General features: G+C 36.7%; 4 protein-coding genes across 5 annotated transcripts; 3 read left to right on the top strand and 1 right to left on the bottom strand.

Annotated features, from left to right (window-relative positions):
* The first annotated feature begins 5 nt into the window (after positions 1–5).
* On the top strand, positions 6–2,882 carry mrpl42 (mitochondrial ribosomal protein L42). Of its 2 annotated transcripts, none has more exons than XM_048154414.1 (5): positions 6–277; positions 509–569; positions 2,294–2,378; positions 2,481–2,644; positions 2,736–2,882. In XM_048154414.1, the coding sequence occupies exons 1-5, from the start codon at positions 208–210 to the stop codon at positions 2,779–2,781; spliced, it is 426 nt and encodes a 141-aa protein (XP_048010371.1). In that variant the 5' UTR covers positions 6–207; the 3' UTR covers positions 2,782–2,882. The 2 variants fall into 2 exon arrangements, with proteins under 2 accessions (XP_048010371.1, XP_048010370.1); XM_048154413.1 differs by having other exon boundaries at positions 506–569.
* A 388-nt stretch (positions 2,883–3,270) lies between these two features.
* ube2nb (ubiquitin-conjugating enzyme E2Nb) lies at positions 3,271–9,569 on the top strand. The gene is made up of 4 exons (XM_048154412.1): positions 3,271–3,426; positions 6,880–7,126; positions 7,380–7,520; positions 8,815–9,569. The coding sequence occupies exons 1-4, from the start codon at positions 3,397–3,399 to the stop codon at positions 8,859–8,861; spliced, it is 465 nt and encodes a 154-aa protein (XP_048010369.1). The 5' UTR covers positions 3,271–3,396; the 3' UTR covers positions 8,862–9,569.
* A 3,032-nt stretch (positions 9,570–12,601) lies between these two features.
* dnajc2 (DnaJ (Hsp40) homolog, subfamily C, member 2) lies at positions 12,602–15,299 on the top strand. The gene is made up of 6 exons (XM_048155465.1): positions 12,602–12,751; positions 13,559–13,740; positions 13,824–13,924; positions 14,322–14,432; positions 14,510–14,667; positions 15,118–15,299. Exons 2-6 carry the CDS (start codon positions 13,580–13,582, stop codon positions 15,184–15,186), a joined length of 600 nt encoding a protein of 199 aa, XP_048011422.1. The 5' UTR covers positions 12,602–12,751; positions 13,559–13,579; the 3' UTR covers positions 15,187–15,299.
* pmpcb (peptidase, mitochondrial processing subunit beta) lies at positions 15,231–26,352 on the bottom strand. The gene is made up of 13 exons (XM_048155464.1): positions 26,113–26,352; positions 25,724–25,840; positions 22,423–22,509; positions 22,214–22,343; positions 21,938–22,136; positions 20,725–20,804; positions 19,931–20,037; positions 19,121–19,264; positions 18,880–19,040; positions 18,718–18,803; positions 18,257–18,345; positions 16,128–16,203; positions 15,231–15,420 (listed from the first exon to the last, which is right to left on the bottom strand). Exons 1-13 carry the CDS (start codon positions 26,191–26,193, stop codon positions 15,356–15,358), a joined length of 1,422 nt encoding a protein of 473 aa, XP_048011421.1. The 5' UTR covers positions 26,194–26,352; the 3' UTR covers positions 15,231–15,355.
* Positions 26,353–26,880: the final 528 nt, after the last annotated feature.

Genomic DNA, 26,880 nt, shown 5'->3' with positions numbered 1-26,880 from the left:
AAATCTCGGGGCATATTTTGAATCGAATTGCTAGACAATTCGGATTATAACCACAAAAGTAAACAAAACACATAAGGAAGAATAAAAACGTGGATTAATGCGGTAACAAAGACCGCAAACCTCACAAAACTGTTGTGTTCCGCCCACTTCAGATTCCGTCTTCTCATTAATTTCTCTTCCACCGATTCAGTTCCGTGAGCGGAAAGCATGGCGTCGGGTCACATCAGCAGGCTTGCTAGTCTGTTTTACACCAGCAGAAATATAAAACAATTCAGAGGTGAGCTCTCTCATACAGAAAAACTATTACATTGTGTTGATAAATAATCTAAAGTGTAACTACTGTTGTAACACGGTCAGAGTACAGGACTGTGCTGTACTGTATAACCTTTAACACTGTGACATTTCCAAACCGTATTAATTTTGTGCTATTTTGTCTTGTGTCTGTTTGCATTCAATTCAGAGGTTATAGGAAAAGGATAAAAAAATTACTGTTTTTCATTCTTAGCAGGAATCTTTCTGTCATCCCACAACAAATCTACTCTTAGAGGTCCATCCATTAACGACAGCAGGTCAGTGTTTATTATTTAAAGGGATAGTTCACCCAAAAATGAAAATGCTGTCATTAATTACTCACCCTCATGTTCGTAAGACTTTCGTTCATCTTCGGTACTCAAATGAAGATCTTTTTGATGAAATCTGAGAGATTTCTGTTCCTCCATTGACAGTCTACGCAACTACCACAGGTTTGCCAGGTTTTCACAACAAAACCCGCCAAACTGCTACTCAAAATTAGCCCAAAACTAGCCTAATCGCATTCCAGGGGGTAAAATCTGCATATCTGTTAGAGTTCGCCTGGTAAAATTGGCATTCTAGGGGCTAAATATCATGTTATTTATAGAGATCGACTGATATATCGATTTACTGATATTTTCGCATTTTACCATAATCGTATATCGGTTTTGTAATATCGGATTTACCGATAAACGCCGCCATCTTGTGGGTGTGTTGAGAATTGCACGCAGGATCGCCATTACAGCACATCTGAGGGGAGACGAGACAACGGCGTGCAGAGGTAAAATATACTTACCTGCTTTGCTGTAATTAGTCAACTTTATTTAACATAACAGCCATTAATGCACAAATTAGATGTGTTACATAAATGCCTGAAATGTAGCTAGTTTATGCAGCTTGTCTTTAAGAAATAGACACAAGCTCACAGAGTCACGTAAGATAATCCTTCAAGTGCATGAATTAAATAATACAGCCATGAATGAGCACATGTTGGAAATAAAAGCGCTGAATTAAATTCTCTCTGCTCATCAGTATTCTTGTGAAGACTATTGGGTCGATGCTCAGCCACCGCATGTAACTTTTATCAAGATTCACTTGTTTAAAACACCGTAATTATATAAACATTTACTATATAACCATTAATTCACTAATAAACCTCCAAGTAAACACAACTCTATGGAAATTAATTATTATCTCCGCGAGCGATTGCAGTTTGAGTATAGTTCTGTGTAAATGCATAGATAAACAGCACTTTGATATTTCATAATCTAGAACGACGAAAACATTATTAATAATTCTGATATAACATACCAGTTGAGAAATGCAATAAAATGTTTTGTTTGTTATTCAGTTATTTAACATTATCCAGCGAATTATTCTTCACTCTTTAGCCTATTAAACAGCTTATAAATCTACTAAAACTGTAGTTTAAAATGAAATATTATATTTCTGCAAAGTTGGCAACATTGTTAAAGTAGCGGACATGGCAACACTGAACTATCACTTTCAAGCCTCTCTGCTCTGGTGTCAACATAGCATGCATCGCGGTGCTCTTGTGAACGCGCGTTGAAGATTAATATTTTGTAAGTAAAGTGGTAAATTGTTTTTTTGTGCAAACAAAGCTCTCGCGTCGCTTCAGGTTAAACCACTGGAGTCGCAAGGATTACTTTTACGATGTCTTTACTACCTTTCTGGAGCTTGAAAGTGGTAGTTGCGTAGACTGTCAATGGAGGGAGGGACAGTAATCTCTCAGATTTCATCAAAAATATCTTAATTTGTGTTCTGAAGATGAAGGAAAGTCTTACGGGTTTGAAACGACATGAGGGTGAGTAATTAATGACAGAACTTTCTTTTTTTTTTTGGGTGAACTAACCCTTTAAACCTTTGCATTCTTTATAAATGCGCATTTAATTGTTCAACATTATGATGCATTTGCAGTTATTGTACGTCAGGCGTCATCTGTATCAGATGTTTACCTAAAAATGTGTCATATGTGTTTCAGTAATGTGGAAATCGCAGTAACATCTGATGGAAACACAATAGTGTGTTACCATCCCTCAGAAGACGTACCCTATGAGCTCACACAGGTGTGTATTTCTTGTAAACTCACATAAATCCTCATGCATGTGCAGAAAGAGAGCAGAATCCTTTGTGTAGTTTTGATAGTGATGTTTGTGTGTTTGTTGTAGCCGATTGTCAGACCAGATGCCGTCAGTGATCATGCAGAGACTCATGAGCAGGTGCTGAAAGCCAGACTTGGTAAAGAGGTTTTAAATAATAAAAAGGCCCCGACCATCGAGGAACTGAGCAAGATGTTTTACACCACCAAACACCGCTGGTACCCCGTCGGACAGTGAGTTTGCGTTCTGTGCAATACAAAAACACGGCTCAGATGTAGAAAATGCTGTTGCTGTGCTGATGAACTGGTTTGTTGTCTTTCTCAGGTATCACACCAGACGCCGAAACCGAAATCCACCCAAAGACCGATAGTTCTGGATGCTTTTCCTGTCTTCTCTGATGTTTGTTTAGTATAGGATTGACTCTTTGTACATGCTCTGCTACACATTAAATAAACCCTTGCTTCGGCTGTTGATGCAGTGTGTTGTGTATTATAATGTATTCATGGTCGATCATATGGTAACTTCTAAAATATCAATTGAATGATTGACTTTAATGCGATTTAATATTTTAAAGTTGATTACCTCAGATAATTGCATTTAACGTAGTATAAACATACATTTTTTGTAAAGTCAAAATAAATATGAAATAATATAAAACTTCAGAAGTGAGATCATATATAGCACATTGGTAATTTACAATGCTTTACATAAAACAAACTTTAAAATAATCAAAATAATCAGAACAGATGCTCAGGAAATTAACAATAAAAAGTCAAATGAATGAAATAAAATCTAAATGATACAGTATTATGATTTTTGGGGGGGAAAAAAGTAAACGCGCATTTCCCCAGAAAACTACATTTCCCAGAAAACCCATTGGAGCGGATGATGACGCGTTTACCGGAAGACGTGCGCGCATGCGCTGTCAACCTCAACGCGAGGAGTAGGGAGCGGGCCACGGTGCAAACCGCATTAATAAAACAAGATGGCTGGATTGCCCCGCAGGATTATTAAGGTATATCTCCCATAATGTTTCTTTTGTGCGTTCCGTTGCGGTATTTGTACGCGCTGCAAAAGCGATGCGTTAAAAATAAGGGAAAACGGCACGTGCTGCTGGCCCGAGCTCGCGCTGCAGCAGGGTGGCTCCCGCGCGCACACTGTTTTTAAACATGCACGTTTCATAAAATATGGGGGAAATAGCCTTAATAAAAAGAGCAACATGGACTAATGTCATCAGATATTTCAGGTTTGTTAAAGAGCCAGTAATGTAAGCGAACAGCGATGCTCCTGTCAGCTGAGAGATTCTGGGTGTGTTTAAAGCCGCTGCGTGACACATGAACATGTTTACAGATGCGCTGCAGTGCGAAACACTGAAGAAATGTGTGTTAGTGTTTTCTGCAGGTGGACATTTTGTGCTTTATTGTGCAATGAGAGTTTACATGCAATCAGGAAATGAACTGAACTACTCAGAAAGTAAATGTATGATTAATTAAGCGCATGGAGATTAGTTCATTGCCCTTTGTTTTTTTTTTATATACACCTTCCTAATTTTGCATTGCCAGAATTTTGATTGTCATCAAGTCTGATCCACACTGACTGCAGCTCATTCTTGCCAAGAACCGCCCACTTACTCTGACTGACGCTTAAAGAGACCAACCACAGTTTTGATGCGCCATTTGGGGGTTTTGTTCATCTTTAACCCTCTGGCAGGCTCGCCAGGTTTTCACAACAAATTCCCACCCAATTGCTACTCAAAACTAGCCCAAATCGCATTTTAGAGGGGATCCCCTGGTAAAAAATTGCGTTCCAGGGGGCAAAATTCGCATTTCAGGGACTAAATATCATGTCATTTGAAGTCGCTTCAACCCACGGACATGAAAAACAACCCACGGCAATAGTGTTAAAGTAGCCCAATTCTGCGGAAAAACCACAGACTTGGCAACATTGCCCTCTGGTGCTCTTCAAGTGTTGGTCAAAAATGACAGAATTTTTTTTTATGAAATGAATGTACTATTTTTTTTTAGTTCAGTAATGTTTTTTTATATAATATTTTGTATTTTAGGGGATTTTATGGTACTAAGTTATATTTACACTGTAGTTATTATCCATTTATTCACTTTTTGAGCATAGAGCTGAAACTGAAATTTCCAACTTAAACGGTCTTTCGAGCACAGACTTAAAGGGTTAGTTCACCCAAAAATGAAAATTCTGTCATTAATTACTCACCCTCATGTCGTTCCACACCTGTAAGACCTTCATTAATCTTTGGAACACAAATTAAGATATTTTTGATGAAATCCGATGGCTCAGTGAGGCCTGCATAGCCAGCAATGACATTTCCTCTCTCAAGATCCATTAATGTGCTAAAAACATATTTAAATCAGTTCATGTGAGTACAGTGGTTCAATATTAATATTATAAAGCCACGAGAATATTTTTGGTGCGGCAAAAAAAAAAAAAAAAAAAACGACTTATTTAGTGATGGCCGATTTCAAAACACTGCTTCATGAAGCTTCGGAGTGTTATGAATCAGTGTGTCAAATCAGTGGTTCGGAGTGCCAAAGTCACGTGATTTCAGCAGTTTGGCGGTTTGGCACACGATCCGAATCATGATTCGACACAAAAGATTCATAACGCTCCGAATCTTCCTGAAGCAGTGTTTTGAAATCGGCCATCACTAAGTAAGTTGTTATTTTGTTTTTTTGGTGCACCAAAAATATTCTCGTCACTTTATAATATTAATATTGAACCACTGTACTCACATGAACTGATTTAAATATGTTTTTAGTACATTAATGGATCTTGAGAGAGGAAATGTCATTGCTCCCTATGGAGGCCTCACTGAGCCATCGGATTTCATCAAAAATATCTTAATTTGTGTTCTGAAGATCAGGGCGAGTAATAAATGACAGAATTTTCATTTTTGGGTGAACTAACCCTTTAATTTTGATCTCCTTTTAAAGATGACACTTGGCAAATTATTGCTGAAATAAAAAAAAAGTTTAAACAGTTAACTTAAGAAAAGTTACAGAATTTTATGCTTATTTTTATGAAAATTGCACAAAAATACTATTTTAAATTTTTATATGGAATATATATTTTCAAAAACATTTTTTACTCTAAAATGACAAGAAAATCAAAGCCATACATCTAAACAAGTTGTGTTCCAAATTTGAGCTTTATATCTCAAAAAATTAGCTTTCAGTAAGATTTTGTTTGGGTGCAGTACCAAAAGTTTTCATTAGATGAAATTTTAGATGAAATGCGCTCTTTTTTTTTTTTTTTTTTTTTTTTTTTTTACAGTGAGGAACAGAAGTGTGACTATTTTCCATGATTTTTTGTTTGACAAACTTTATTAGGGTCATTGACGAATAAGGTTTTTGAAAGTGTAAAAAAACATAATGTAGATATAATTCATTTTGTAGTTTTATTAAGTGTTAACAATGAGATTATGTGGTTTTTATAATCAATTAACACTGCTTTTGTCATTTTTACAAGATGGACAAAATTTATCACCAAAAAAGTCATTCGGTTTAACCAAAATTTCAGTTTTACCGAATGACCATATTTTCAAACAATGCTAACAGGCTGATATCTAGCTAGCTAACAAAAGAACAATACCAAATGACCTGATGTTTCGGGACATGCGTATGATCAAGTGAAAACATGAATTTTACAAATATTTGAAAGAGAGTTAGTTACTTTGCTTCATGACCATGTGGTACTTTGCAGGTGTCTGAATGATGTCACATCCTGTCACATGATATTGACCACATGACTTGACCCAAAATGGTCCCTTAATTGGTTATTACGAATGACATCAATTAAATTTATTTTTCCGGACATTCTTTCTCGTAACAAAGCAACGACTTCTACACATAATTTTAATACCATTTTGCACTATGTTAATATATGATGTATTATAAAATGATTATATGATATATTATAAAATTTTATAAAATCATGCCAGAATAAAAATTATGTACATTTATTACATTTTTAAAATATTTTAATCACAAATGAAATGGCTGTATTGGTCTTTGGACGGTTAAACCAAATGACCTTTTGGCACTTCAAAATCTTTAAAATACCTTTATATGTAGCAAAATATAATTAAAACCTTTTGGATTCAATAAAAGAGACCTAGTTGTGCTACCTTACATACTTTGGATGTCATATCTTTGTTTTTTTAAAAATAATTATTAAGGCCTTTGGACCAAAAAATTACGCGTCACGTCATTGACCCAATAACAGTTTTTATCTTGAAATGGTTCATTGTAGCAACCCAATACTTTCTAAATGCACTTTGTTTCCAAGCAACTGAAAGCAATAAAGGTGAAGCTGCTTTATCTGTATTTTTTTACATCTATACTTATGCATTTGGCAGCGTCTTGCATTGCATTACATTTTATCCATTCATGCATTCCCTGGGAATCGAACCCATGACCTTGTGTATGTGCCTATATAGGAGACGCAGCGCTTGATGGCCGAGCCTGTGCCGGGAATCAAAGCAGAGCCTGACGAGGGGAACGCTCGATATTTCCACGTGGTCATCGCTGGTCCGCAGGATTCGCCCTTTGAGGGTGGGACATTCAAACTGGAGCTGTTCCTCCCAGAGGAATATCCCATGGCTGCTCCGAAGGTCCGATTCATGACCAAAATCTACCACCCCAATGTGGACAAACTGGGGAGGATCTGTCTGGACATCCTGAAAGGTGTCTCATCTGATGATGTATTTTACATATAGTATGATATAGTGAAAATATGGAGGGAAAAATATCAATATGCAATGATATTACGCAATATTTCAGTTAACTATTGATCAGACGACAGAAGGACTGTAGATGATTGTCTGCAGCAGCTTTTTCAGCCATGTTTTGATCCTGTTGATCAGGCCTCTATGTATCAAATATGATACTGTAGTCTTTATATGGCTAATGTTCACATTCACCTCCTACTCTCCTGTAGATAAGTGGTCTCCAGCTCTCCAGATCCGTACAGTGCTGCTCTCTATCCAGGCTTTACTAAGCGCTCCGAACCCTGATGATCCACTGGCCAATGATGTAGCTGAGCAGTGGAAGAGCAACGAGGCTCAGGCCATTGAAACAGGTCAGATATGTGGGACTAGCTGGGCTTTTTATGTTGCTATATAAGTACTATGCTATTTTTTTGGTAGAAAAGTGGATGAATGTCACAACTTGTTCAGCTCACATTATAATAATGAATCCTATTGTAGAATCATGCAAGTTTTTTGTTATTCCAGTTCGCATTACTGTATTAGTCATTTTACTGGTAGGTTTTGTGAGATTCACCCAAATAAAGTCAATATGATATTAATTGCTGTTCTTGAGGGTGTTTGAGCTTTTCAAGATTCTAACTTTATTGATATGTAAAAAAATAAATAAAAAAATAACATTGCCAAAGCATTGGTAACATTAAATTACAGACCTACACATTTACACGATTAAATGTTCTAATAACATTATTTTACTAATGTTCCCGTTAAGTTATGAAAATGTTATTTCTGAATGTGTTCTGACTGTTCAAAACGCACAGTTTTAAAAAAAAATTCTTGGTTATTCGAACATTAAGGAAACATTCCATTTTGCAAACATTTTAGAACGTTACTTTCAAATTTTCTCGGAACATTCTGAAACAACTAGTAACATTTAACTCTTGACGAATGTTACAGGAATGTCCAACTAAAATGTTGTATAAATAGAGATTTTTTTTGTGCTAACTTTTTGTGTGTGTGTGTATATATATATATATATATATATATATATATATATATATTACAATAATTATAAATAATAATAAAGTAATAAGTACACAACGATTTGTTTTGTTATTTAAAGGCACAATATGTACGATTTTTGGATTAAAATATCCAAAAACCACTAGAACAGTGTTATATATTTTGTTGACTTGTGTACTTACATTATCGTAAATGTTTAAATCCAGAAAAATCAGCAATTTTAACCAGGACACGGACTGTTTCTGTGCGTCGCCTATCACTGACATCATACCCGCGTTACCGTCGGTTTACGTTTTTATTTTGTAGGAAATATGGAAACACCAAAGACACTTTAATATATTATGTTTATTATTAGACAGGTGAGCAACTGTTTGGATACACTCGCTCCAGTGGCCTCGTTCAGCTCCAAAACCCTGCTTCATACTACAGTAATGTTAATAAATCTTTAATACATCAGCTCATCCATGAATCCCGTAGGATTCTTTCCACCGGCTGTAGACTTAAAAACAACACCTCCCATGATTCCGCGAAATCAAGGCGTCATCAAGCTACGCCTTTGTTTTGAATAAGCGACCTCTAGTGGCGAAACTTACATATTGTGCCTTTAAATGTTATTCAGTGTTGATGTTATTTTCTCTCTTGCAGCCCGAACATGGACCAGGCTTTATGCCGGCAATAACATTGAAGTTTAGAAGAAGGAAAAGGTGTCATCAAGTGAGAGAAGTGGAACAATCTCCTCCTGTCTTCTTTTGCATTTAAAGGACACTTTCTCAGACAAATTAAAACAGCAAACGAAAAAAATTCCGACTCAAAAGCATCTACTGCAGCCGTTTGGGTGAGTGTGGGGTGTGTTCCTGGTTCAGCTCAGAGATAATGTTCGCTCCACTATATGATCTCTCTGCTTCTGGGTTCGGCCAGGAAATGATGTGTGGTGACGGCCTGGGCCTTCCCAGCTTCCCTTGCGTGGTCACTACACTGGACCCTGTCAGAATGGGTAGTACAGTGTCTATTAGAGTGGATTTCACTGGATCCAGGCCCTACACCCAGGTGGATGGTTCATTTTTGTTAGTTAATTTTTATGTTACGGGGCATAGAGGGGCTGTTAACATGGGTTGCATATATGCTGCTTCTTGGTCAGGGACAAAATGATGTGAATTTTTTTTTTTTTTACCTTTTTCTTCCTGTGAAACTCTTGAGTTCATTAAAAGCATGTGGTGAACCCGTCTAAATCATGGCCTATCTGACAGAACCTGCTCTGACGCTGTTGTATTCCAAACGAAACTTGTGTGAGTGTGCGTGTAAAGGTTTGTTTTTAGGCTGGAGAGGAATATGTATGACTTGTCTGGGAAAATTAAATCTGTAAATGTTCAGTTTTAGTAAAAATATTTTTTGTTATGTTATTTGGTTTGTTCTCTTTATTAAGTTTTTTTTTTTTTTTTTTGCAGGTTTGAATCTGATTGTTATTGAAGCTTGTTTCCCCCACATAATTAAAAAGATTTAAAAAAAAGTAATTGTGACTTTCTCACAGTTCTGTATATATCTTGCAATTCTGACTTTATTTCTCACAATTCCAAGTTTATAACTCACAATTCTGACTTTTTCTCAGAAATCCTAGTTTAGACAAAGTCTAAATTGTGAGATATAAACTCACAATTGCAAGAAAAAAGTAAATTGCAAGATATTAACGTGAAATTGTAAGGAAAAAATCAGAATTGTAAGTCATAAAATAAATCAAAAGGTAATTGCAACTTTATATTTTGGAATTTGGTCTTTATAACTTGCAATTGTGAGTTTAATTGTGTCAGAATGTGAGATATAAAAAAATTCAGATTTTAAATTTCACAATTCTTAATTTATCTTATAATTGCAAGTTTATAACTCACGATTCTGACCTTTTTTTCGCAATTGCGAGTTTATAACTCGCGATTCTGACTTTTTTCGCAATTCTGACTATAACTCGCGATTCTGACCTTTTTTTCGAGATTGCATTTATAACTTGCAATTCTGACTTTTTTCTTGCAATTGCAAGTTTATATCTTGCAATTTTGCCTTTTCTCACAATTGCAAGTTTATAATTCATGATTCTGACTTTTTTTCTCAATTGTGACTATAACTTTCAATTCTGACTTTTTTCACAGTTGCGAGTTTATAACTCACGATTCTGACTTTGTCTGCAATTGCGAGTTTATAACTTGCGATTCTGACTCTTTTTTTTTTCTCAATTGTGACTATAACTTACAATTCTGACTTTTTCCGCAGTTGAGAGTTTATAACTCACGATTCTGACTTTTTTCACAATTGCGAGTTTATAACTCACGATTCTGACTTTTTTTCACAATTGCGAGTTTATAACTCGCGATTCTGCTTTTTCTCGCAATTGCAACTTTATATGTTGCGATTCTGACTTTCTCGCAATAGTGACATTATAACTTAAGATTCTGACTTTTCTCATAATTGCGAGCTTATGTCTTGCGATTCTGACCTTTTTTTTGCAATTGCGAGTCTATAACTCATGATTCTGACTTTTTTCTCGCAATTGCGACCTTATATCTTGCGATTTGGCCTTTTCTCACAATTGCGAGTTTATAATTCGCAATTCTGACCTTTTTTCTCCAAATTTTAAGATATAAACTTACAATTGAAAGTTATAAAGACCAAATTCCTGCATATAAAGTTGCAATTACCTTTTTAATTTTTTTTATTATTTCTTGGTGAAAACAAGCTTCCATAGAATGTATCCTGAAAAAAAACAGTTAATGTCAAATAATTTCACAACATGAATGGCATGCATACAAACACTGCATGTGTTTAGTCTCAACAACTGCCCTGCCTTTCAAGTGTGTTAATGTGAAAATTCACTTCTGCAAATAAAACAGAAAATAATTGATCTGGTTTTGAGACAGGCACCATTAAACCATGTTTTTAATCAATGCAATATATTTTCAGTATTTGAATAAGAATCATTTTCTTTACAGTATTTTGTCAATTATGAGATGGCTTCTGAAATGTAGGTTTCTGAGAAATAATTCAATACTTTTAGGTGCTCCAGCACATGGAATTAATTTGTTTTCAAGCAGTTTAGAGCAAAAAAAAAAAATAATAATAATAATGTGATAACTCTACAACTCTATAAAATTATAGGCTATATATATTTTTTTTTTCCATACAAACTACATTTCCCCCATTAAACATGAATCCTTTAAAGCTTTAAAATAAAAGATCTTCAATACATCAATATAAAGACATTTCTGTCTGGTAATGACATTTTACATGCTAAAATGAGATTTAAATCCCATATTTCCAGTGTTGTCTCAGACTTCTGGAGCCGCAGTGACCTCTGGATTTATGAATCAAGTTCTCTGAGACCTGCAGGACGGCAGCTCTGTCGTATCTCTTATCTCTCTTCTCTTCCACATGACTTGGTTCTTCTACCAAATGACAGGTTATATAACTGTCTCAGTGGTGCAGAGCTGCTGTGGCTGCAGTTGAAGTTATTTCTGCACTTGCGACGGCACATTTCTCCGTCCTGTATGTTTGTGTCTGTCTGCAGGCCTTTTATAGGATTGGGACATCTAGAGCAATCAAAACAGCTTCTTGTTTCTGTCTTCTCATATCTAATGAGCCGTTTGTTATGTCTGCAGTGTCTCAATGGCTACCATTACAGGATTTCTAAAGACCTTTAGTGTTTGCATATGGTCACGAATAGAACTGATTACTATTTACTATTTAGTCTGTTTGAGCACTGACAGATGAGTGTTTCTGACCAGTAAACCTGCATATACATAATGCATACAAATGAGAGAGAAAGTAACTCTCATGAAGCTTATTATGCAGTAAATGTGAATGAAAAGTCACGTTCAGTGAGTGTGTGGCAGATGTTGCTCCGATCAGATCCATGTAATCTCATTAAGGCCATGAACAGATTCACGCTTCTCTGATCTGTCTCAGAATCTGTTGAGCTGAAAGCCCATGGCAAACGTTTATTTCCATTATGCTGCTGTCTTATTAACGTGCTTAATGAGTTTGGCCCATGTTGAGTTTGAGGTTCTAGTCTACGTCATCATGGTTCATGACACAAGTTAGTTACTCACTAACCAGATGTCTGTAATTCACTCATTAAAGGAATGACGACTGCAGGCATGTGTGGTTCTTCTGTCTGTCTTAGGTTAATTACTAAATCTTCCTCGTCAAGAATGATGTGTTCACTTGAATTTTATTGGTGTATTAAGATTATAATGGATTTATGTTCTAAAAACGTGGGAAAAGTGATTTGCAATATTTCTTAAGCCTTACAATGTCCAGTTAAATTGTTAAGGTTGCGATAATGTATTTACAAAATTCTCCTAACCTTATTTTTACTCACAATATAACATTCTTTGAATGTTTATTTTTAATATTCATAAAGCTGGAAAGCTTTTAAATATAATGTCATTTTACACCTTTGTCAGTTATTTCTTTGATATTATCAACAAAATGTGGAAGAATAATCAAGTTGTTTTGTTTCTTTTGTAGTTTGCAGACTCTGAATGAAGCGTTGGCCTCTGGGAATAAAGAACAGAGTAAAGCAGCTCTGGAGAAACAGGTGAGAGACCAGAAACATGTCTGCACCGTTTACTTCAATGCATCTTCTTTTTGTTGTCAGCCATTAATCTGTGCATGTGCACAAACGTTTGGGGTCAGCAAGATTTTTAATTTTTTGAAAGAAGTCTCTTCTGCTCATCAGATTTGCATTTATTTAATCAAAAATACAGTAAAAATAGTGAAATATTATTAGAATTTAAAATGTCTGTTTTCTATGTGAATATATTTTAAACTGTAATTTATATCCTGTGATCAAAGCTGAATTTTCAGCATCATTACTCCAGTCTTCAGTGTCACATGATCCTTCAGAAATCATTCTAATATGATGATTTGCTCAAGAAACATTTATGATTATTGTTGAAAACAATTGTGCTGCTTCATATTTTTGAGGAAACATTTTTTTTTTTTAGGATTCTTTGAATTGGACATTAAAAAGAATGGCATTTATTATAAATTTATTACTACTAATAATAATTATTAATAATAACATTAAAATAATATTAAGTATTAATATAATAATATATAGTAATTAGTAATGATGTTGTTGTGGTCCTAAAAAAAACAATTTCTGTAAAAGAAAATCTCTCTTTGCATTGAACTTTAAGCGTCGTAACTTTGCAGATGTTGTTTATGATCATACAGCAACATTACACACTAACTGAAGTTAAAACAGTGAAATCACAATAAACCACCCCTTTAATTTCTTTTGGTAATAAAATCTTATGGACCCCAAACTTCTGAATGGTACTGTAACTTGCTCTTTTCCTGAAGTTCTCCTGGTTCAAGCCTTGACTGTATCCATGTGCAGGTGCAAGAGGTGAATGTTCAGATGCAGAAGGAGAAGGAGGCGGAGCTTCAGGCTCAGCAGGCGGCGCGCAGCGCTGAACACGCCAGCGGAGGAGGAGGAGTCAATAACAGAGGCTGGAATGAAGAAGATCTCCAGCTGCTCATCAAAGCTGTCAACCTCTTTCCCGCCGGAACCAATGCCAGGTGAGTCTCCATGGAAACCTGCCGTATCACACATTGTACGGATGCTCCTAGTGTTCCTGATGAGGTGTGCTGTGATTGGTTAGGTGGGAGGTGATCGCCAACTACATGAACCAGCACTCCAGCAGCGGGGTGAAGAGAACCGCCAAAGACGTCATTAATAAAGCAAAAACACTGCAGAAACTTGGTAGGTAACACACTGGGCTTGAAGTATGCTTAAAGAGGCCATATTATTCCCTTGATGTTGTTTTCATGCTTGAATCTTCATTATTTCCCTCATATTCTCCATTGTTGCAGCTCCTCTCTTCTCAGTCTGTCAGTAACGCTCTGTTTAGTTCCTGTCTTTATGAAGCCCCTCCTTCTGAAAAGCACAATGTGCTCTGATTGGTCAGCTGGAGCAGTGTGTTGTGATTGGTCAAGCGCTTCCAGCGTGTTTGGGAAATGTCCCGCCCCTTACCATAACCGCCAGTCTCAACACACTACTATCTCAACCAGGCCCTGCCCCTTTATTCTGTGTATTTAAATGAGGAATATTGTGATGTGTCCATTCCCGGAAGATGTAATAGATCCTCTTTAATCTGCAGATCCTCACCAGAAAGATGAGATTAACCGAAAGGCCTTTGAGAAGTTTAAGAAGGAGCATTCAGCCGTTCCTCCGACTGTAGACAACGCTGTGCCATCAGAGAGATTTGATGGTAAGTCGCCACAGAATACATGCTGCAAAAACAGTTCACCAGTACAACATAAGCACTTCTCCTCATGTTTCCTCCAGCTGTAAGTGAATCCAACTCTGCACCCTGGACCACAGAGGAGCAGAAGCTTCTGGAACAGGCTCTGAAGACCTACCCGGTCAACACACCTGAGCGCTGGGAGAAAATCTCTGAGGCCGTTCCCGGACGCTCCAAGAAAGATTGCATGAAGAGATACAAAGTGAGCAGCTTCGTTTCATGCTCTGCGTAACCGTTTGTGTTTAACCGTACACAGAAATGTCATTGACAGGATTGTGCAACACGCTAAAACCATATATTTAGGGTTTTTATTTATTTGGCATGACTGTTTAGCCATTATTACACAGAACAAATAATGACGAGAAAAATAAGCATTAACATATTAATAAGGTAAAAGTAAAATAAGCTGCCAAGTAAAGTTTTTAGTAGTGATCGTAATATTTTAATACAATTTAAATATTATTATATCTGTAAAACACTCTTAAAATGCAAGTAGATGACAAAAAATAGCAATAACATAATAAAGTAGAATTATATTAAGGTGCCAAAAAATTCATAAAGTAAGATTTTTTTTTTATAAATTAATTTTATTATTATTGTTACACAGAAAAAAAGTCAATAATACACAATGTTTTTCTGTCTGTTTGTCCAGGAGCTGGTGGAGATGATCAAGGCGAAGAAAGCCGCCCAGGAGCAGGTTTCTGCTAAAAACAAAAAATGACAAACGTGCCGCAGGGAAAGAGAAAACACACATACACACACACATAAAACGTGGTCTTTTAACTTTATTGTGTTGTTCTTTATTTTATAATAAAATAAACATGGAAAAAAGCACATATTAAGTTGTTTTTGTAACTATGCAGACGGTGTTCGGGTTCACTTCTCAATCCTCACGGCCGTAACCAATACATGCCACTGCGGATCCTGTTATAGTCTGGAAGCTGCTCGATGGGACCTGCAAACCATCATGAGTATTTGGTTATCAGTCATTTTGGTTATCAGGCGTTTCTCAACCCTGATCCTGACGCGGGACGTCTGTCTCTTATCTGACGCGCCTGTTTTAGGTCATGTGGCTTAGACCAGTTTTACAAGTTAGTCAATTTAGTAACTTTAAGTCAGTTACATAAAAAGGTAGATCGGTCTAATTTGAATCTGAAAAGTAAAACTGATATCCCTAACTAATTGCTAGTTAAGACACAGGCTGCGTCCAAAATCGCACACTCCCGAGTAGGTACTTATTTTGAATAAATTACTTCATGACCGCTAAAAAAAAAAAAAAGTATGTTCTATATAGTGTGAATGTAATCCGGACACACTACATTTATGTTGTCGTCATCATGCGACCTACCAGGGTCAGCTGCATCACTTCACTGCCATTCACAAATCCTCTCCCGTGGCCTCATGGGATAGTAAAGTGTCCATCATATGCACACTTCAGGATCTCACAGGAAGTGGTAGGTCATCCAGGTACTTTTTACCATGAATTCAGACATACTACTGTCACATACTGTTTTTCAGCTACTATATTGTAGGGAAGTATGCGATTTTGGACATAGCCGGAGTCTCTACTAACGAGCTGACAAGTTGAATCAGGTGTTTAATTAGGGACCAGGGTTGGGAAAGTATCAAATATTTCATAACAGAGTAAAGGTGGACACTCACCAACAGCAGCTATAGCAGGAGCTTTATTGTAGATGTATTTCATACACACGTCCTTGATGGTTGTGGCGTCTATGGCCTGAGGACAGAAGCATGAAAACTGAAGCCCGATTCTGATGCTAACTTTCTCATGGAGATGTAAGGTGAATTCAACAATTTAGTCAGTGTTTTTATTGCCATCTGAATCCAGAATGTCTGTTTGATACAACCTTCCCGGTTGAATCAAACAAGGTAATTTATTTGCTATCTGAATCCAAATCCCAGTTTATAGGAAGGGATCTTATCCAAAAGTCATTTTTGCATTTTTGAGGAAAACATTCCAGGATTTTTTTTTCATATAGTGGACTTCGCTGGGGTTCAACGGGCTGAAGGTCCCAATAAGGGTCTTTATCTAGCAAAACGATTGGTCATTTTAAAAATAAATAAATGTATGTAACCACAAATGCTCGTCTTGCACTGCGATGCTCCACGCATTACATAATCACGTAGGAAAGGTCACGCGTGATGTAGGCGGAAGTACCGATCCAGTGTTTACAAAGGAAACATGCAAAACTTACTTCCACCTTTGTCACACGTGACCTTTCCATCATAATTAAGTAATGCGTGCCGCATCACAGAGCAGTGCAAAATGAGCATTTGTGGTCAAAAAGTATGTAATTTTTATTTTTTTAGAAAATGAGCAACGGTTTCTCTAGATAAGACTCTTATTCCTCGTCTGGGATCATGTAGAGCTCTTTGAAGCTGCACTGAAACTGACATTTGGACCTTCAACCCGTTGAACCCCAGTGAAGTCCACTATATGGAGAAAAATCCTGGAATGTTTTCCTCAAAAACCTTCTTTTCTTTTCCACTGAAGAAACAAAGACAAACATCTTGAATGACATGGGGGAGTAAATTATCAGGAAATTTTAATTCTGAAGTGATACATTTAACTAATGTAGTAAACTAATGTTAACAGATTACTTGAATATTTAAAAAAATGTGGTAGCACTTTATTAGTTGTGCTAGCCCTAATAATAATGTATAAAATAAAGTAGCTGGGTCAGATGTTTACCTTATGTAAATAAGAGTTTAATTTATTTTTGCTAATTTTCACATTTTTAAAATGACCTATCATTTTGGACGATAAAATGCAAGACAGAAAAACCATGATGTGTCATATTTCTATTTTGATATATTTAAATAATCAAATAATATTATTACTATTGTTAAATTACATACACATTTATTAATTGTCAATCATGTGACTGAGCGGCAAGCTCATAGGTGTGTTCGAGCTCATGCGGCGCTGCGCAGACCGATCGGCAGCTGACTTGAAGCAGTGCATTCCGGTTAGTACTTTTGTCCGACTTGAGCTGGTGCTGAAGGCATGTGACTGTGACGTATGATTTCAAAGTACCGCGAGAGCGATTCGAGAGCAGCCATCTGAGTCAGCCAGCGCAGCATCTCAAGAGGAGCTGCACGAGTTCTGATGACGACACAGCTGTTTCATGATTGGCCGGATTCACCGCATGACAACGATCACGTGTGTTTCATGTTTATTGTCATGCCTTCAGTTCCATTAATGCTCACAAATCTGTATTTTTATAACAGTTAAAGCTCTTTTCATGTAGTCACAAAGTTATATTGTGTCATGATTATCAAAATAAAACTGATAAAAAGCGTAGACCCCGCTACATTGGTATTTAAATAATATATGCTTATGTTGAACTTTATTCTTGTAAAAATACGCTGTAAGCAGTACATAAAGTATTGAATGAAAATGTATTTTTGAAAGATCAGTGTGTTAGTCAAATATTGCATTTATTTCACTTCAGCTGTGATAAAGTATGCAAGCGCAGCATGAGCGTCACTACGGGAAGCAGAAAGTGTCTGACTTCACGTCTCCGTTTTCAGCTCCTCCCCGCCTGTGCACGGCTACTCTCGCCGATCGGTTGCATCCGGCCGCAGCCGATGTCGAACACACCTCAAGGCTTTGTAGGATCACAGAACTCACTCCTTCACCATGAATAAATACATGTTTTATCACGGAGATGCCATGCAGATTTAATTTTACAGACATCCCCATGAGAAACAATTCTGGTTAAAGCGGTAAACTCTAGTGAAACGCATCAGCAGGTTTGTTTACTCACATCTATTCTGGCCTCCAGCTCGTGCAGAGGAATCCTGCGGCTGTAACACAGCATCTGCCGCCCGATGTCCTCGCAGATGGGTGTGGATCCTAGACGAGACACCATGAAATAAAAATCAAAACCATTTTCTCTATATTGCAGTATTTATAATAAATGTTTTATCCATGCACATTTGTTTAAATTTTGTTCAAATATTGTTCCACATAATCTTGAATCAGAATAACTTCCCTCTCCCTCTTTTCGACTTTTCTCTTCCACAACCATCCAATCAATTCCCTACTGACAAAATCAAGCCCGCCCTACATTTGTTCTTGTTTGCGAAGCCATTTCACTCAGATATGGCACAATAGGGAAGAAAAGACTAGCGCAACTTCAGTTTCATGACTTTAAACAGCTCTACATGTGATGTGTGTTCGTAAATCCTCTTGATTATGCTGTGATTTATATGACGCTTCACTTACCGTCCAGGTGTAGGAGCATGTTTGTCTTCAGCAGGTTTTTAGCTCGGTTCACTTCGCTTTCAGTCACGCTCGTACACAGAGACATCCTAAAGCAAACCGTATGTTAATTGCTCATCCGCATTTTCATCTCAGTGGAAAAGGCAAATAACCTCAAGCTCTCACCATTCCAGCTGAGTGAAACGTATCATCTCGTTGACGGTTCCCGGCTCGCACACCATGTAAAGCCCCCACAGACCTGTATCTGTGTAGCAGGTGTTGAAGGACTGGAAACTGTGGCACAAGTTGCCCTGACATGCCATCTGTGCCAGTTTACTGGACAAGTTCTACAAGAAAACTAGGTCTGGTTAGTTCTTTGACCTACGGGTGTTTTCAGTGTAAAGTGAGTTCATTGAAACCATCTTACCATCCCGCCACCGAGGGACCGATCCCAGTTTCCAATGAGTGTGTTGGCCACCATTAGAGGAATAGTATCTGGATGTGACCAGCCAACAGCCTCCACGGCGATGGCTATATGAGCCAGAGGCATCTTATCATCTCGCACACGAATCTGTGAGGAATTAAGAGCAGAACTCAAAGGTAAGTCTCTTAAAGAGGAACTCTGTTCAAAAGTCTTGATGTTGATTTTGGGCTCTAATACTCTATACATTATTTTCCTCATATTCTCCATTGTTGCAGCTCCTCTCTTCCCAGTCTGTCAGTAACGCTCTGTTTAGTTCCTGTCTCTATGAAGCCCCTCCTTCTGAAAAGCACAATGTGCTCTGATTGGTCGGCTGGAGCAGTGTGTTGTGATTGGTCAAGCACTTTGAGCGTGTTTGGGAAATGTGCCTCCCCTTACCATGACCACTAGTTTCAACACACTACTAACTAACTCAACCATGCCCCGACTCTTTATTTTGCATATGTATTGGGTGGGAATTATTTAAATGAGACAATTATACATCTACTTTAAGTATATCCAACTTTATCCGTATACATACAGCACACTTACATTAAGCGGTATTTAGTATATAGCAGATCTGAACTGCTTGATTGTTATATCATCGAAAAATGTCGTTTTAAAATATATTAAATGGTGGACATACAGTACATCCTTCTTTACATACATGCAGTACAATATTCTCACGTAAAATTATATATACTATATAGCAAATCTTGTCTGTGTGATTGTTTATCACACATGTTAGTGTGAATAATGATGTAATCGTGCGTTTACCTCACTCCCGGTGAAATGGCAGGGGTGTAAAGTCTCTCCGCTGTATCTGGCCGGCAGCTTTCCAAAATGAAATTTGGCCAAATCGATTAGCTCATTATGTGACACTCCTTAAAGACAGAAAAACAATACTGCTTTATTAATGATCAAAATCTGAGCCAGTAACAGAGGAAGTGACTTACATGAACACGTTCAGTGATGCTGAGCTACAGCGGCTGCATCCGAAATCACATACTTCCCTACTATATAGCAGGAGAAAAACAGTATGTGAAAAAAGAAGCTTGTCCAGATTCACAGTACTCATAAAGGAGTTGGTAAAAAGTACCCAGATGACCTACTACAACAGGTGAGATTCTGAAGTCTGCATACGATGGACACTTGACTATCCCATGAGGCCACAGGAGATGATTTGTGAATGGCAGAGAAGCGACGCAACTTATGCTGGTAGGTCACATGATAATGACAACATGGTGAATGTAGTACATCTGGATTACATTCATACTACACATATTATAGAACCTACTTTTTTTAGCGCTCGCAAAGTACTCAAAACAAGTACCTACTCAGAGTATGTGATTTCTATGGAGCCCCGGACATGACATGCAGGAAAAAAAAAAAAAAAAAGTAGGCTAAACTGTGCGCACGATTTACTATTTCGTTCCCTTTATTTATAAATCATGTGCATGATTTTTAAATCAAGGGAACAAATTAGGAAATCGTGCGCACAATTTAATTTTTTTTCTTGCATGTCATGTCTCCGTAGATTTCGGACACAGCCACTGTTTCTGTTGCTTTACCTCCGGCTGCAGCTAATACAATTCGTGGCCCTTTGTAGTGTGTTGTAATGTATTCGACCAGATCCCCTCGATTTATAGTTCTGCAAAAGATCAAAATGTAGGAACATCAGATTTTTCATTCTGTTTTTAGGCAACACCAGTGTTTTTCCATGCACTGGTCAACTGTGGGATTTTGGGCTATTTTGCTTACATTACATTTAGAATAATGGGAATACATATTTAGGTGTTTATTTTATTGCACTATTTGCATCTGTAAGTTTTAATTACAATAAATATACTAAAAACAGTAAGTTTTTTTTTCTCCTACACAGAGTCAGAAATTATTTTTTATTTTTTTACATGCACCAAACTTCAGTTTTATTCCCATCTGTGTTCTGAAGTTTTTTACAGAGATGTTTGTTCATATATCATTCACCTGATTTATATAACATTTTATTTCAATTTTTTTTTTTTTTTTTCTGGCTGTTGACAGTATTTTCTGATTTATGGAGTAATAGAAAATAATCCAAAATCCCCTCAGTAAAAACCTTTAACTCTAACAAAATAGTTTTGTTATTTCTTATGTTCCTCAATGTTATCTATCTCTATATGCAAATTTGTGCTTATTTAATCATGCAATGATTGTTTGCATATATAAACAACATTGCAGAAAACTGTTGCTCTAAATTATGGAAATTTTTACATATTTAATTTAAAAATGCAAACAAGGCATTATATAACAACGTTTCAGAAAACAATTCAACAATGAGCTGTAAGAAGCAGGATTATTAGGGTTATAAGGCTGAATTAAAATTAAATAATTAATAGATTAAAAGCTTAACGAAAATTAGATATGTTGCCTTGGCAAGTAACTGAAATAAGCTTAACGTTAAAGCAACAAAATTACTAACTGGAAATAAAAACTAAAACTGAAATAAATTAAACATAAGTAGTACAAACTAATAAAATTATCAAAAGCACATAATCTGTAAAAAAAAAAAAAAAAAAAAAAAAAAAAAAAAATTGATCCTGTAATTATCCAAATGTTCAGGTTTCATGCAAATTATTGCAAATTTAATTAGATCTCATTTGCATATGTACCATATGATTTCATAAAACTGGTAAATACAAAACTGTCTTGATGTACTGCGATTAATCAACTGACAATAGTATGGTGATATGTAAAATATGTACCCTGTTCACACCTAATGGACTGTAAACTAGCGACACATACTTGATGTTCTCCGTAGGGCCCAGGATGGTTCTCCCGAGAGGCGTTTCCTGATAGGCTGTAGCGTGCAGGTAATCGAAGACCACTTCCTGCAGGTTGGTCTCCACTTCCTGCATCTCTCTGAGAATAACTCCACGCTCTCGCTCGATCTCCGCTTCTCCCAGCGTGCTGTTCTGAATGATGTCAGCCAGGATTTCCACCGCTGGGAACAGAGACTGATTTACAGCACACCCATAATGCCGTTCTGCCTGTCACGACGGGGTGGTGTTTGGTGTTTACCTCGGGGCAGATCTTTGGAGAAAGCTTTGGCGTAGTACACCGTCTGCTCTCTGGAGGTGTAAGCGTTCAGATGAGCACCCATGTTCTCGATCTCCAGTTCCAGGTCGAGCTGGGACCTCTTCCTGGTGCCCTGAAACAATTCGATGTTTTCTGAACAAAACTGTTTTAATATTTAGACAGAGAATTTTGCAACTCGTTGTTTCTCCTACCTTAAACGCCATGTGCTCCAGGAAGTGGGCCGTACCATTATTGCTCTCATTTTCATACCGGCTCCCAGCATCAATCCACAGACCAACCTGGATCGTGATTAGAATAATTTTGATTATTTATCATTTACTTGCCCTCATGGAACCTCCTACTTACTTCATTAATATTTATTATATTTCTCTGGTAACTCTTTTAGGGATGCACAGATATGATTTTTAGGGGCCAATACCGATATTAACAAACAATTATTGGCCGATACTGATATTTGTCACTTCCTCTCTTCCCCTCATCAAAATAGATAGTATTTTGATCATGTTTTAAATAAGCAAAGTTCAAAAGCACCTGCATTAAAATATACTAGCAGGTTTATTGCTGCATCATCAAATAATTTTGAATGAACATGGATTGGATCCATTTAAAGGGCATATTGCAGGTTAGAGCTTTAGTGATTCAATGTATAGAAAAATAATGTATTAAATAGATTTTCTTGAAAAAACACGCATAAATACGCTACATAGGCTTCTGGAGTCGTTTTTTGTGAGAAAATTTTACTTCCGCATCTGAAAAATGCCAAATCGGACGTGACGTCACTGAAGGGAACGCGATCAATATAAACTATAGGAAAACAATGGATCGCAATGACAGTTTGGATGCTGAGGAAATTGTAAATGCTTATTTATACTCGTATAACTAATCACAGCCATACAATTAGCCTGCTATGTGGTCAAGAGAGCAGGGACAGGCCAGAATTAGACAGAATAACAGTCAAAAGAGACAAATTGAGCTGTTGTGTGAGGAGAAGCAGTGGAGAACAGGACAGAGACCGGTGTTAGCTTATAGATATAACGTTAACGACATGTGCTCAGATCACAATATTGTACAGATTATTATCATGAATCAGGCAATAGCAAAGCTATTGGTCATCTAGGAGTAACTGATTACTAATAACAGAAACGAATAAACTTTGATCAAGCGTATGTCACACGCGTTAATATCCGTCCACACTAACGTTACGTGATATAGCCGTTTCTCATCACGACTGATTTGGTAGTTAGCAAATGTAATAATCAAACACAAAACTTAAAATGTGCACCGTAAGTCTTCATCGAGCTGCATCTCTGACGGATCTGTGATCATGTCTCCCGCCGGCGGCCAAACATATAGTGTTAACTTACTGTATGTATTTCATGTTATCCTTTATTCATTAATTCTGTATTATGAGTTTATTCCGTGCCCATTCACTGATTGTGTGATTATGTAGTTGTGTGAACTTGAATGTATATATAAGTTTACATACATGGCATGCATGAAATTGGAGTATTTACATTACCAGCACATAATTCAAAACTGTTTTGTGCGAGTGTGAGACTGTATGCATGTGTACATAATTTGTATTCATCAGTGTTGAAATTGATTCAAGTAAAAACGGTGAAGAAGCATAGCGTGTGTAAGTTTATTCATTTAATATAGCCTAATCATTTACAGAAGTATTACAATGTTGAACTCCATCATATCGCCAGGATGATAATCCTCCAGTCTAAAATGAACGCGTTTTCGACGCAGATGCAGAAGTGAAGTCCCGTCTCTTCACCTGCACAAAACAAACCCCGGCACAGAAAATAGCAGCGTAGTTTTTCTTGTTAGTAAACCTCTGTACTCGATGTCCTGACAGGCTGAAGTTTGTGCAACCTCCACAAACACAATAATTTACCATTACAATGATAAATAGAATATACAAAAACTACCGAAAACACACTGATTCACGGCCGCTGTTGCTAAATACCAATATATTCTGCACTGAATCAACACAGAGCTCTGCGAACATCTCCCTGTAGTGACGTAAAATGACGCGACGCTGAAAAAAAAGCGGTTTTTACAGAGACCGTCACTTTATCTACTAAATTAATGCCCTTATGTCTCGCAAAACATTTTTAAACCCTGCAGTACCTTTTTATATGGTATTTTTGTACAAGGTTATATATTCATCTCGAAAAAAATGTTAAACCTGCAATATGCACTTTAATATTCAGCAGGCCTACATAAAGACAACAGAACAAAGATATATATGAAATAAACAGTGCTTTTTATGAAGGTTTAATAGTTTTCTGGTACAGAAATAAAGTAAACATGTAAAATAGCACTGCATACTCTTCACTGTATAAATTAAATACATGTTAATCCTTTATTGTAGCAGACTTTGTTGTGATTAATCTTCTAATTTGTTTTTGTATACATTTTAATATTTTTTGTAAGTTAAAATATGTATGAGATCTGCACTCCTTTACTAAGGCGGGACTCTTATTTTGACGGGTTTTCTCGTCTACGGAGCTATACGGGTAATGACAGGGAGTGCATGCAGTTCTTCAGAGTTATTTTGTAGATTTAAAGTTTGTCAGTTTATTAAGCATCCACCGAAAAGGCATGAGATCTGTATGTATTTGTTAACTGTTAGCTGTAATAAGTATTTTAAGTAATTCGCTGTTTGTTAATGATAATGCAATGGAGAGAGAGAGAGAGAGTTTAATGCATACTTCTTGTGCTCTGTATTGTTTAGTTTTTGTGGTGATTTGTTTGGAGTGAAAACGGACGTAATAAACTTCAGTAAAGTTTTAGTCATCATTCGGATGGGGTCCGCTACACTTATGAAAGTTACAGAAGTTATTTAGTCAAGAATATTGTGTGATCTTTTGTTATTTGATTAACTTTAAAGCACAGACAGCAGCGCTAGGATTACGCAACAGTCATTATGAAGCTCAGTGCCTTCATGCAGTTAATTAATAAACTATCGGTTTGTTTTATCGGGCTTTTCATGCTACAGCCGATATGTCGATAGTTGTAAATTGAGCAAAAATCGGCCGATAAACCGGTGCATCCCTAAACTCTTTATTTTGATGGTCCTCTTTATACATTCTGTTGACTATATAAGTAACTTAGCAACTACATGTTAACTTATTCTACTAACCCTAACAGTCTACTAGTACTCTAATGAGAGTTTGTTGACATGTAAGTGCAACGATATGTCTTCTATGATGTATAACAAATGCATTATGAAATTCTCTCATTTCAATGAAATAAACTACATCTTTTGAATCTATTGTTTGTCGTATCATTATTTCAGACAAGGGTGTGGCACCTCCCACAAAGAGGGAGGGAGACACCCCACATGTCCCAGTTTGAGAATAAAAACAATTAAATAAAATTAAAAAAAAACACCATATTAAAATTGCCTTCCTAAATTTAATGTTTAATACTCAAATTAATCAGACACCTGGCTCAGATGCTTAGATGTGATGGTGAACTCACCGTGCATGTGGACAGGCCGGAGTCTTCAGATGCCACCCTGAGCCCGTTATCAAGGGTCGTGACCTTCGTCTCAGGTACATTTAAAACCACGTGACTGACAGCCTGAGTGGAGCCAGTCTGAAACACAGACATCATCTTATATCATGTCATATACTCATGATTTACAGAGCAACATACATAAGGTAAATATTAAAACGGATTTGAGTAGTAATAAAATTAAATATTTGAGTAGTGTCTTTTTTCCCTTCATGTTATGATGTACGCTTGCATCATTCAGACCAGCGTTCATGCCACAGCCTCAACCTGGCTGTTTTAAACGATTTCAAGGACTTCATTTTCAATATTTCGGCATTTTAAATGATATTAATGTTGTGTTTGTGATCTCTCACCCTCTTAATGGCTGTTGTGTTCAATAAAGTCTTTAAAAAGTATCTCCCCGCTGCGCCGAAACGCTGCACGGACGCCGCCATGCTGTTTACTGACTGAGTGACGTTGCTGAAAAGACGAGTTCCGATTGGACAGCAGAACGCCTACGTCATGCGTTATCCAACGCGGCTGCGTCACACAAGATTAATTATGATAATTTTATAATTATTTAGGTCACATGAATAAGTGCTATCATCCCAAGTTCCACCGTTTGACCCTCATATCCTTACGCCGTCTAGTGGCGAAATGTCAAACTACATGATAAGTTCACTTATATGACCAGCAGATGGCAGCTCTGAGCACAAGATAAAAATACACACGCCAACTTTTTATTTATGTGGCGTTTATGTTAATTAATTGCGTTTATTTGGCACTTACAGTGATTTATCATCATTAATAATATAAGATAATATAAAATTGGTATTTGACATGAGAATCTGTCATACATTTTATCAATCACTTCCATTATATGTTGCATATTAATTACAGTCTTGTGTTAGTGTGTTTGTCATATTTTTGTGCCTAGTTTAAAAAAAAAAAATCATTTTTATGCTAAGCATTTTAATTATCATTGTGTATGAAATGTGCTAAATAAATAAACTTGCCTTGCATATATCCTTTCTAATGTGCTTTGTACTTTTAATAAACATTACATAAGCAAAAATATATGTCTCTGCTGGAAATTACTTGGTTTTTCAACCCATTTTCAGGGCTGTGAGGTCTGAATGTTG

This window comes from Megalobrama amblycephala, linkage group LG14 (assembly GCF_018812025.1).
Source record: "Megalobrama amblycephala isolate DHTTF-2021 linkage group LG14, ASM1881202v1, whole genome shotgun sequence".
Taxonomy (NCBI): Eukaryota; Metazoa; Chordata; class Actinopteri; order Cypriniformes; family Xenocyprididae; genus Megalobrama; species Megalobrama amblycephala.
The sequence above is the reverse complement of the archived record's forward strand: the minus strand, read 5'-3'. Positions and strand labels throughout refer to the sequence as shown.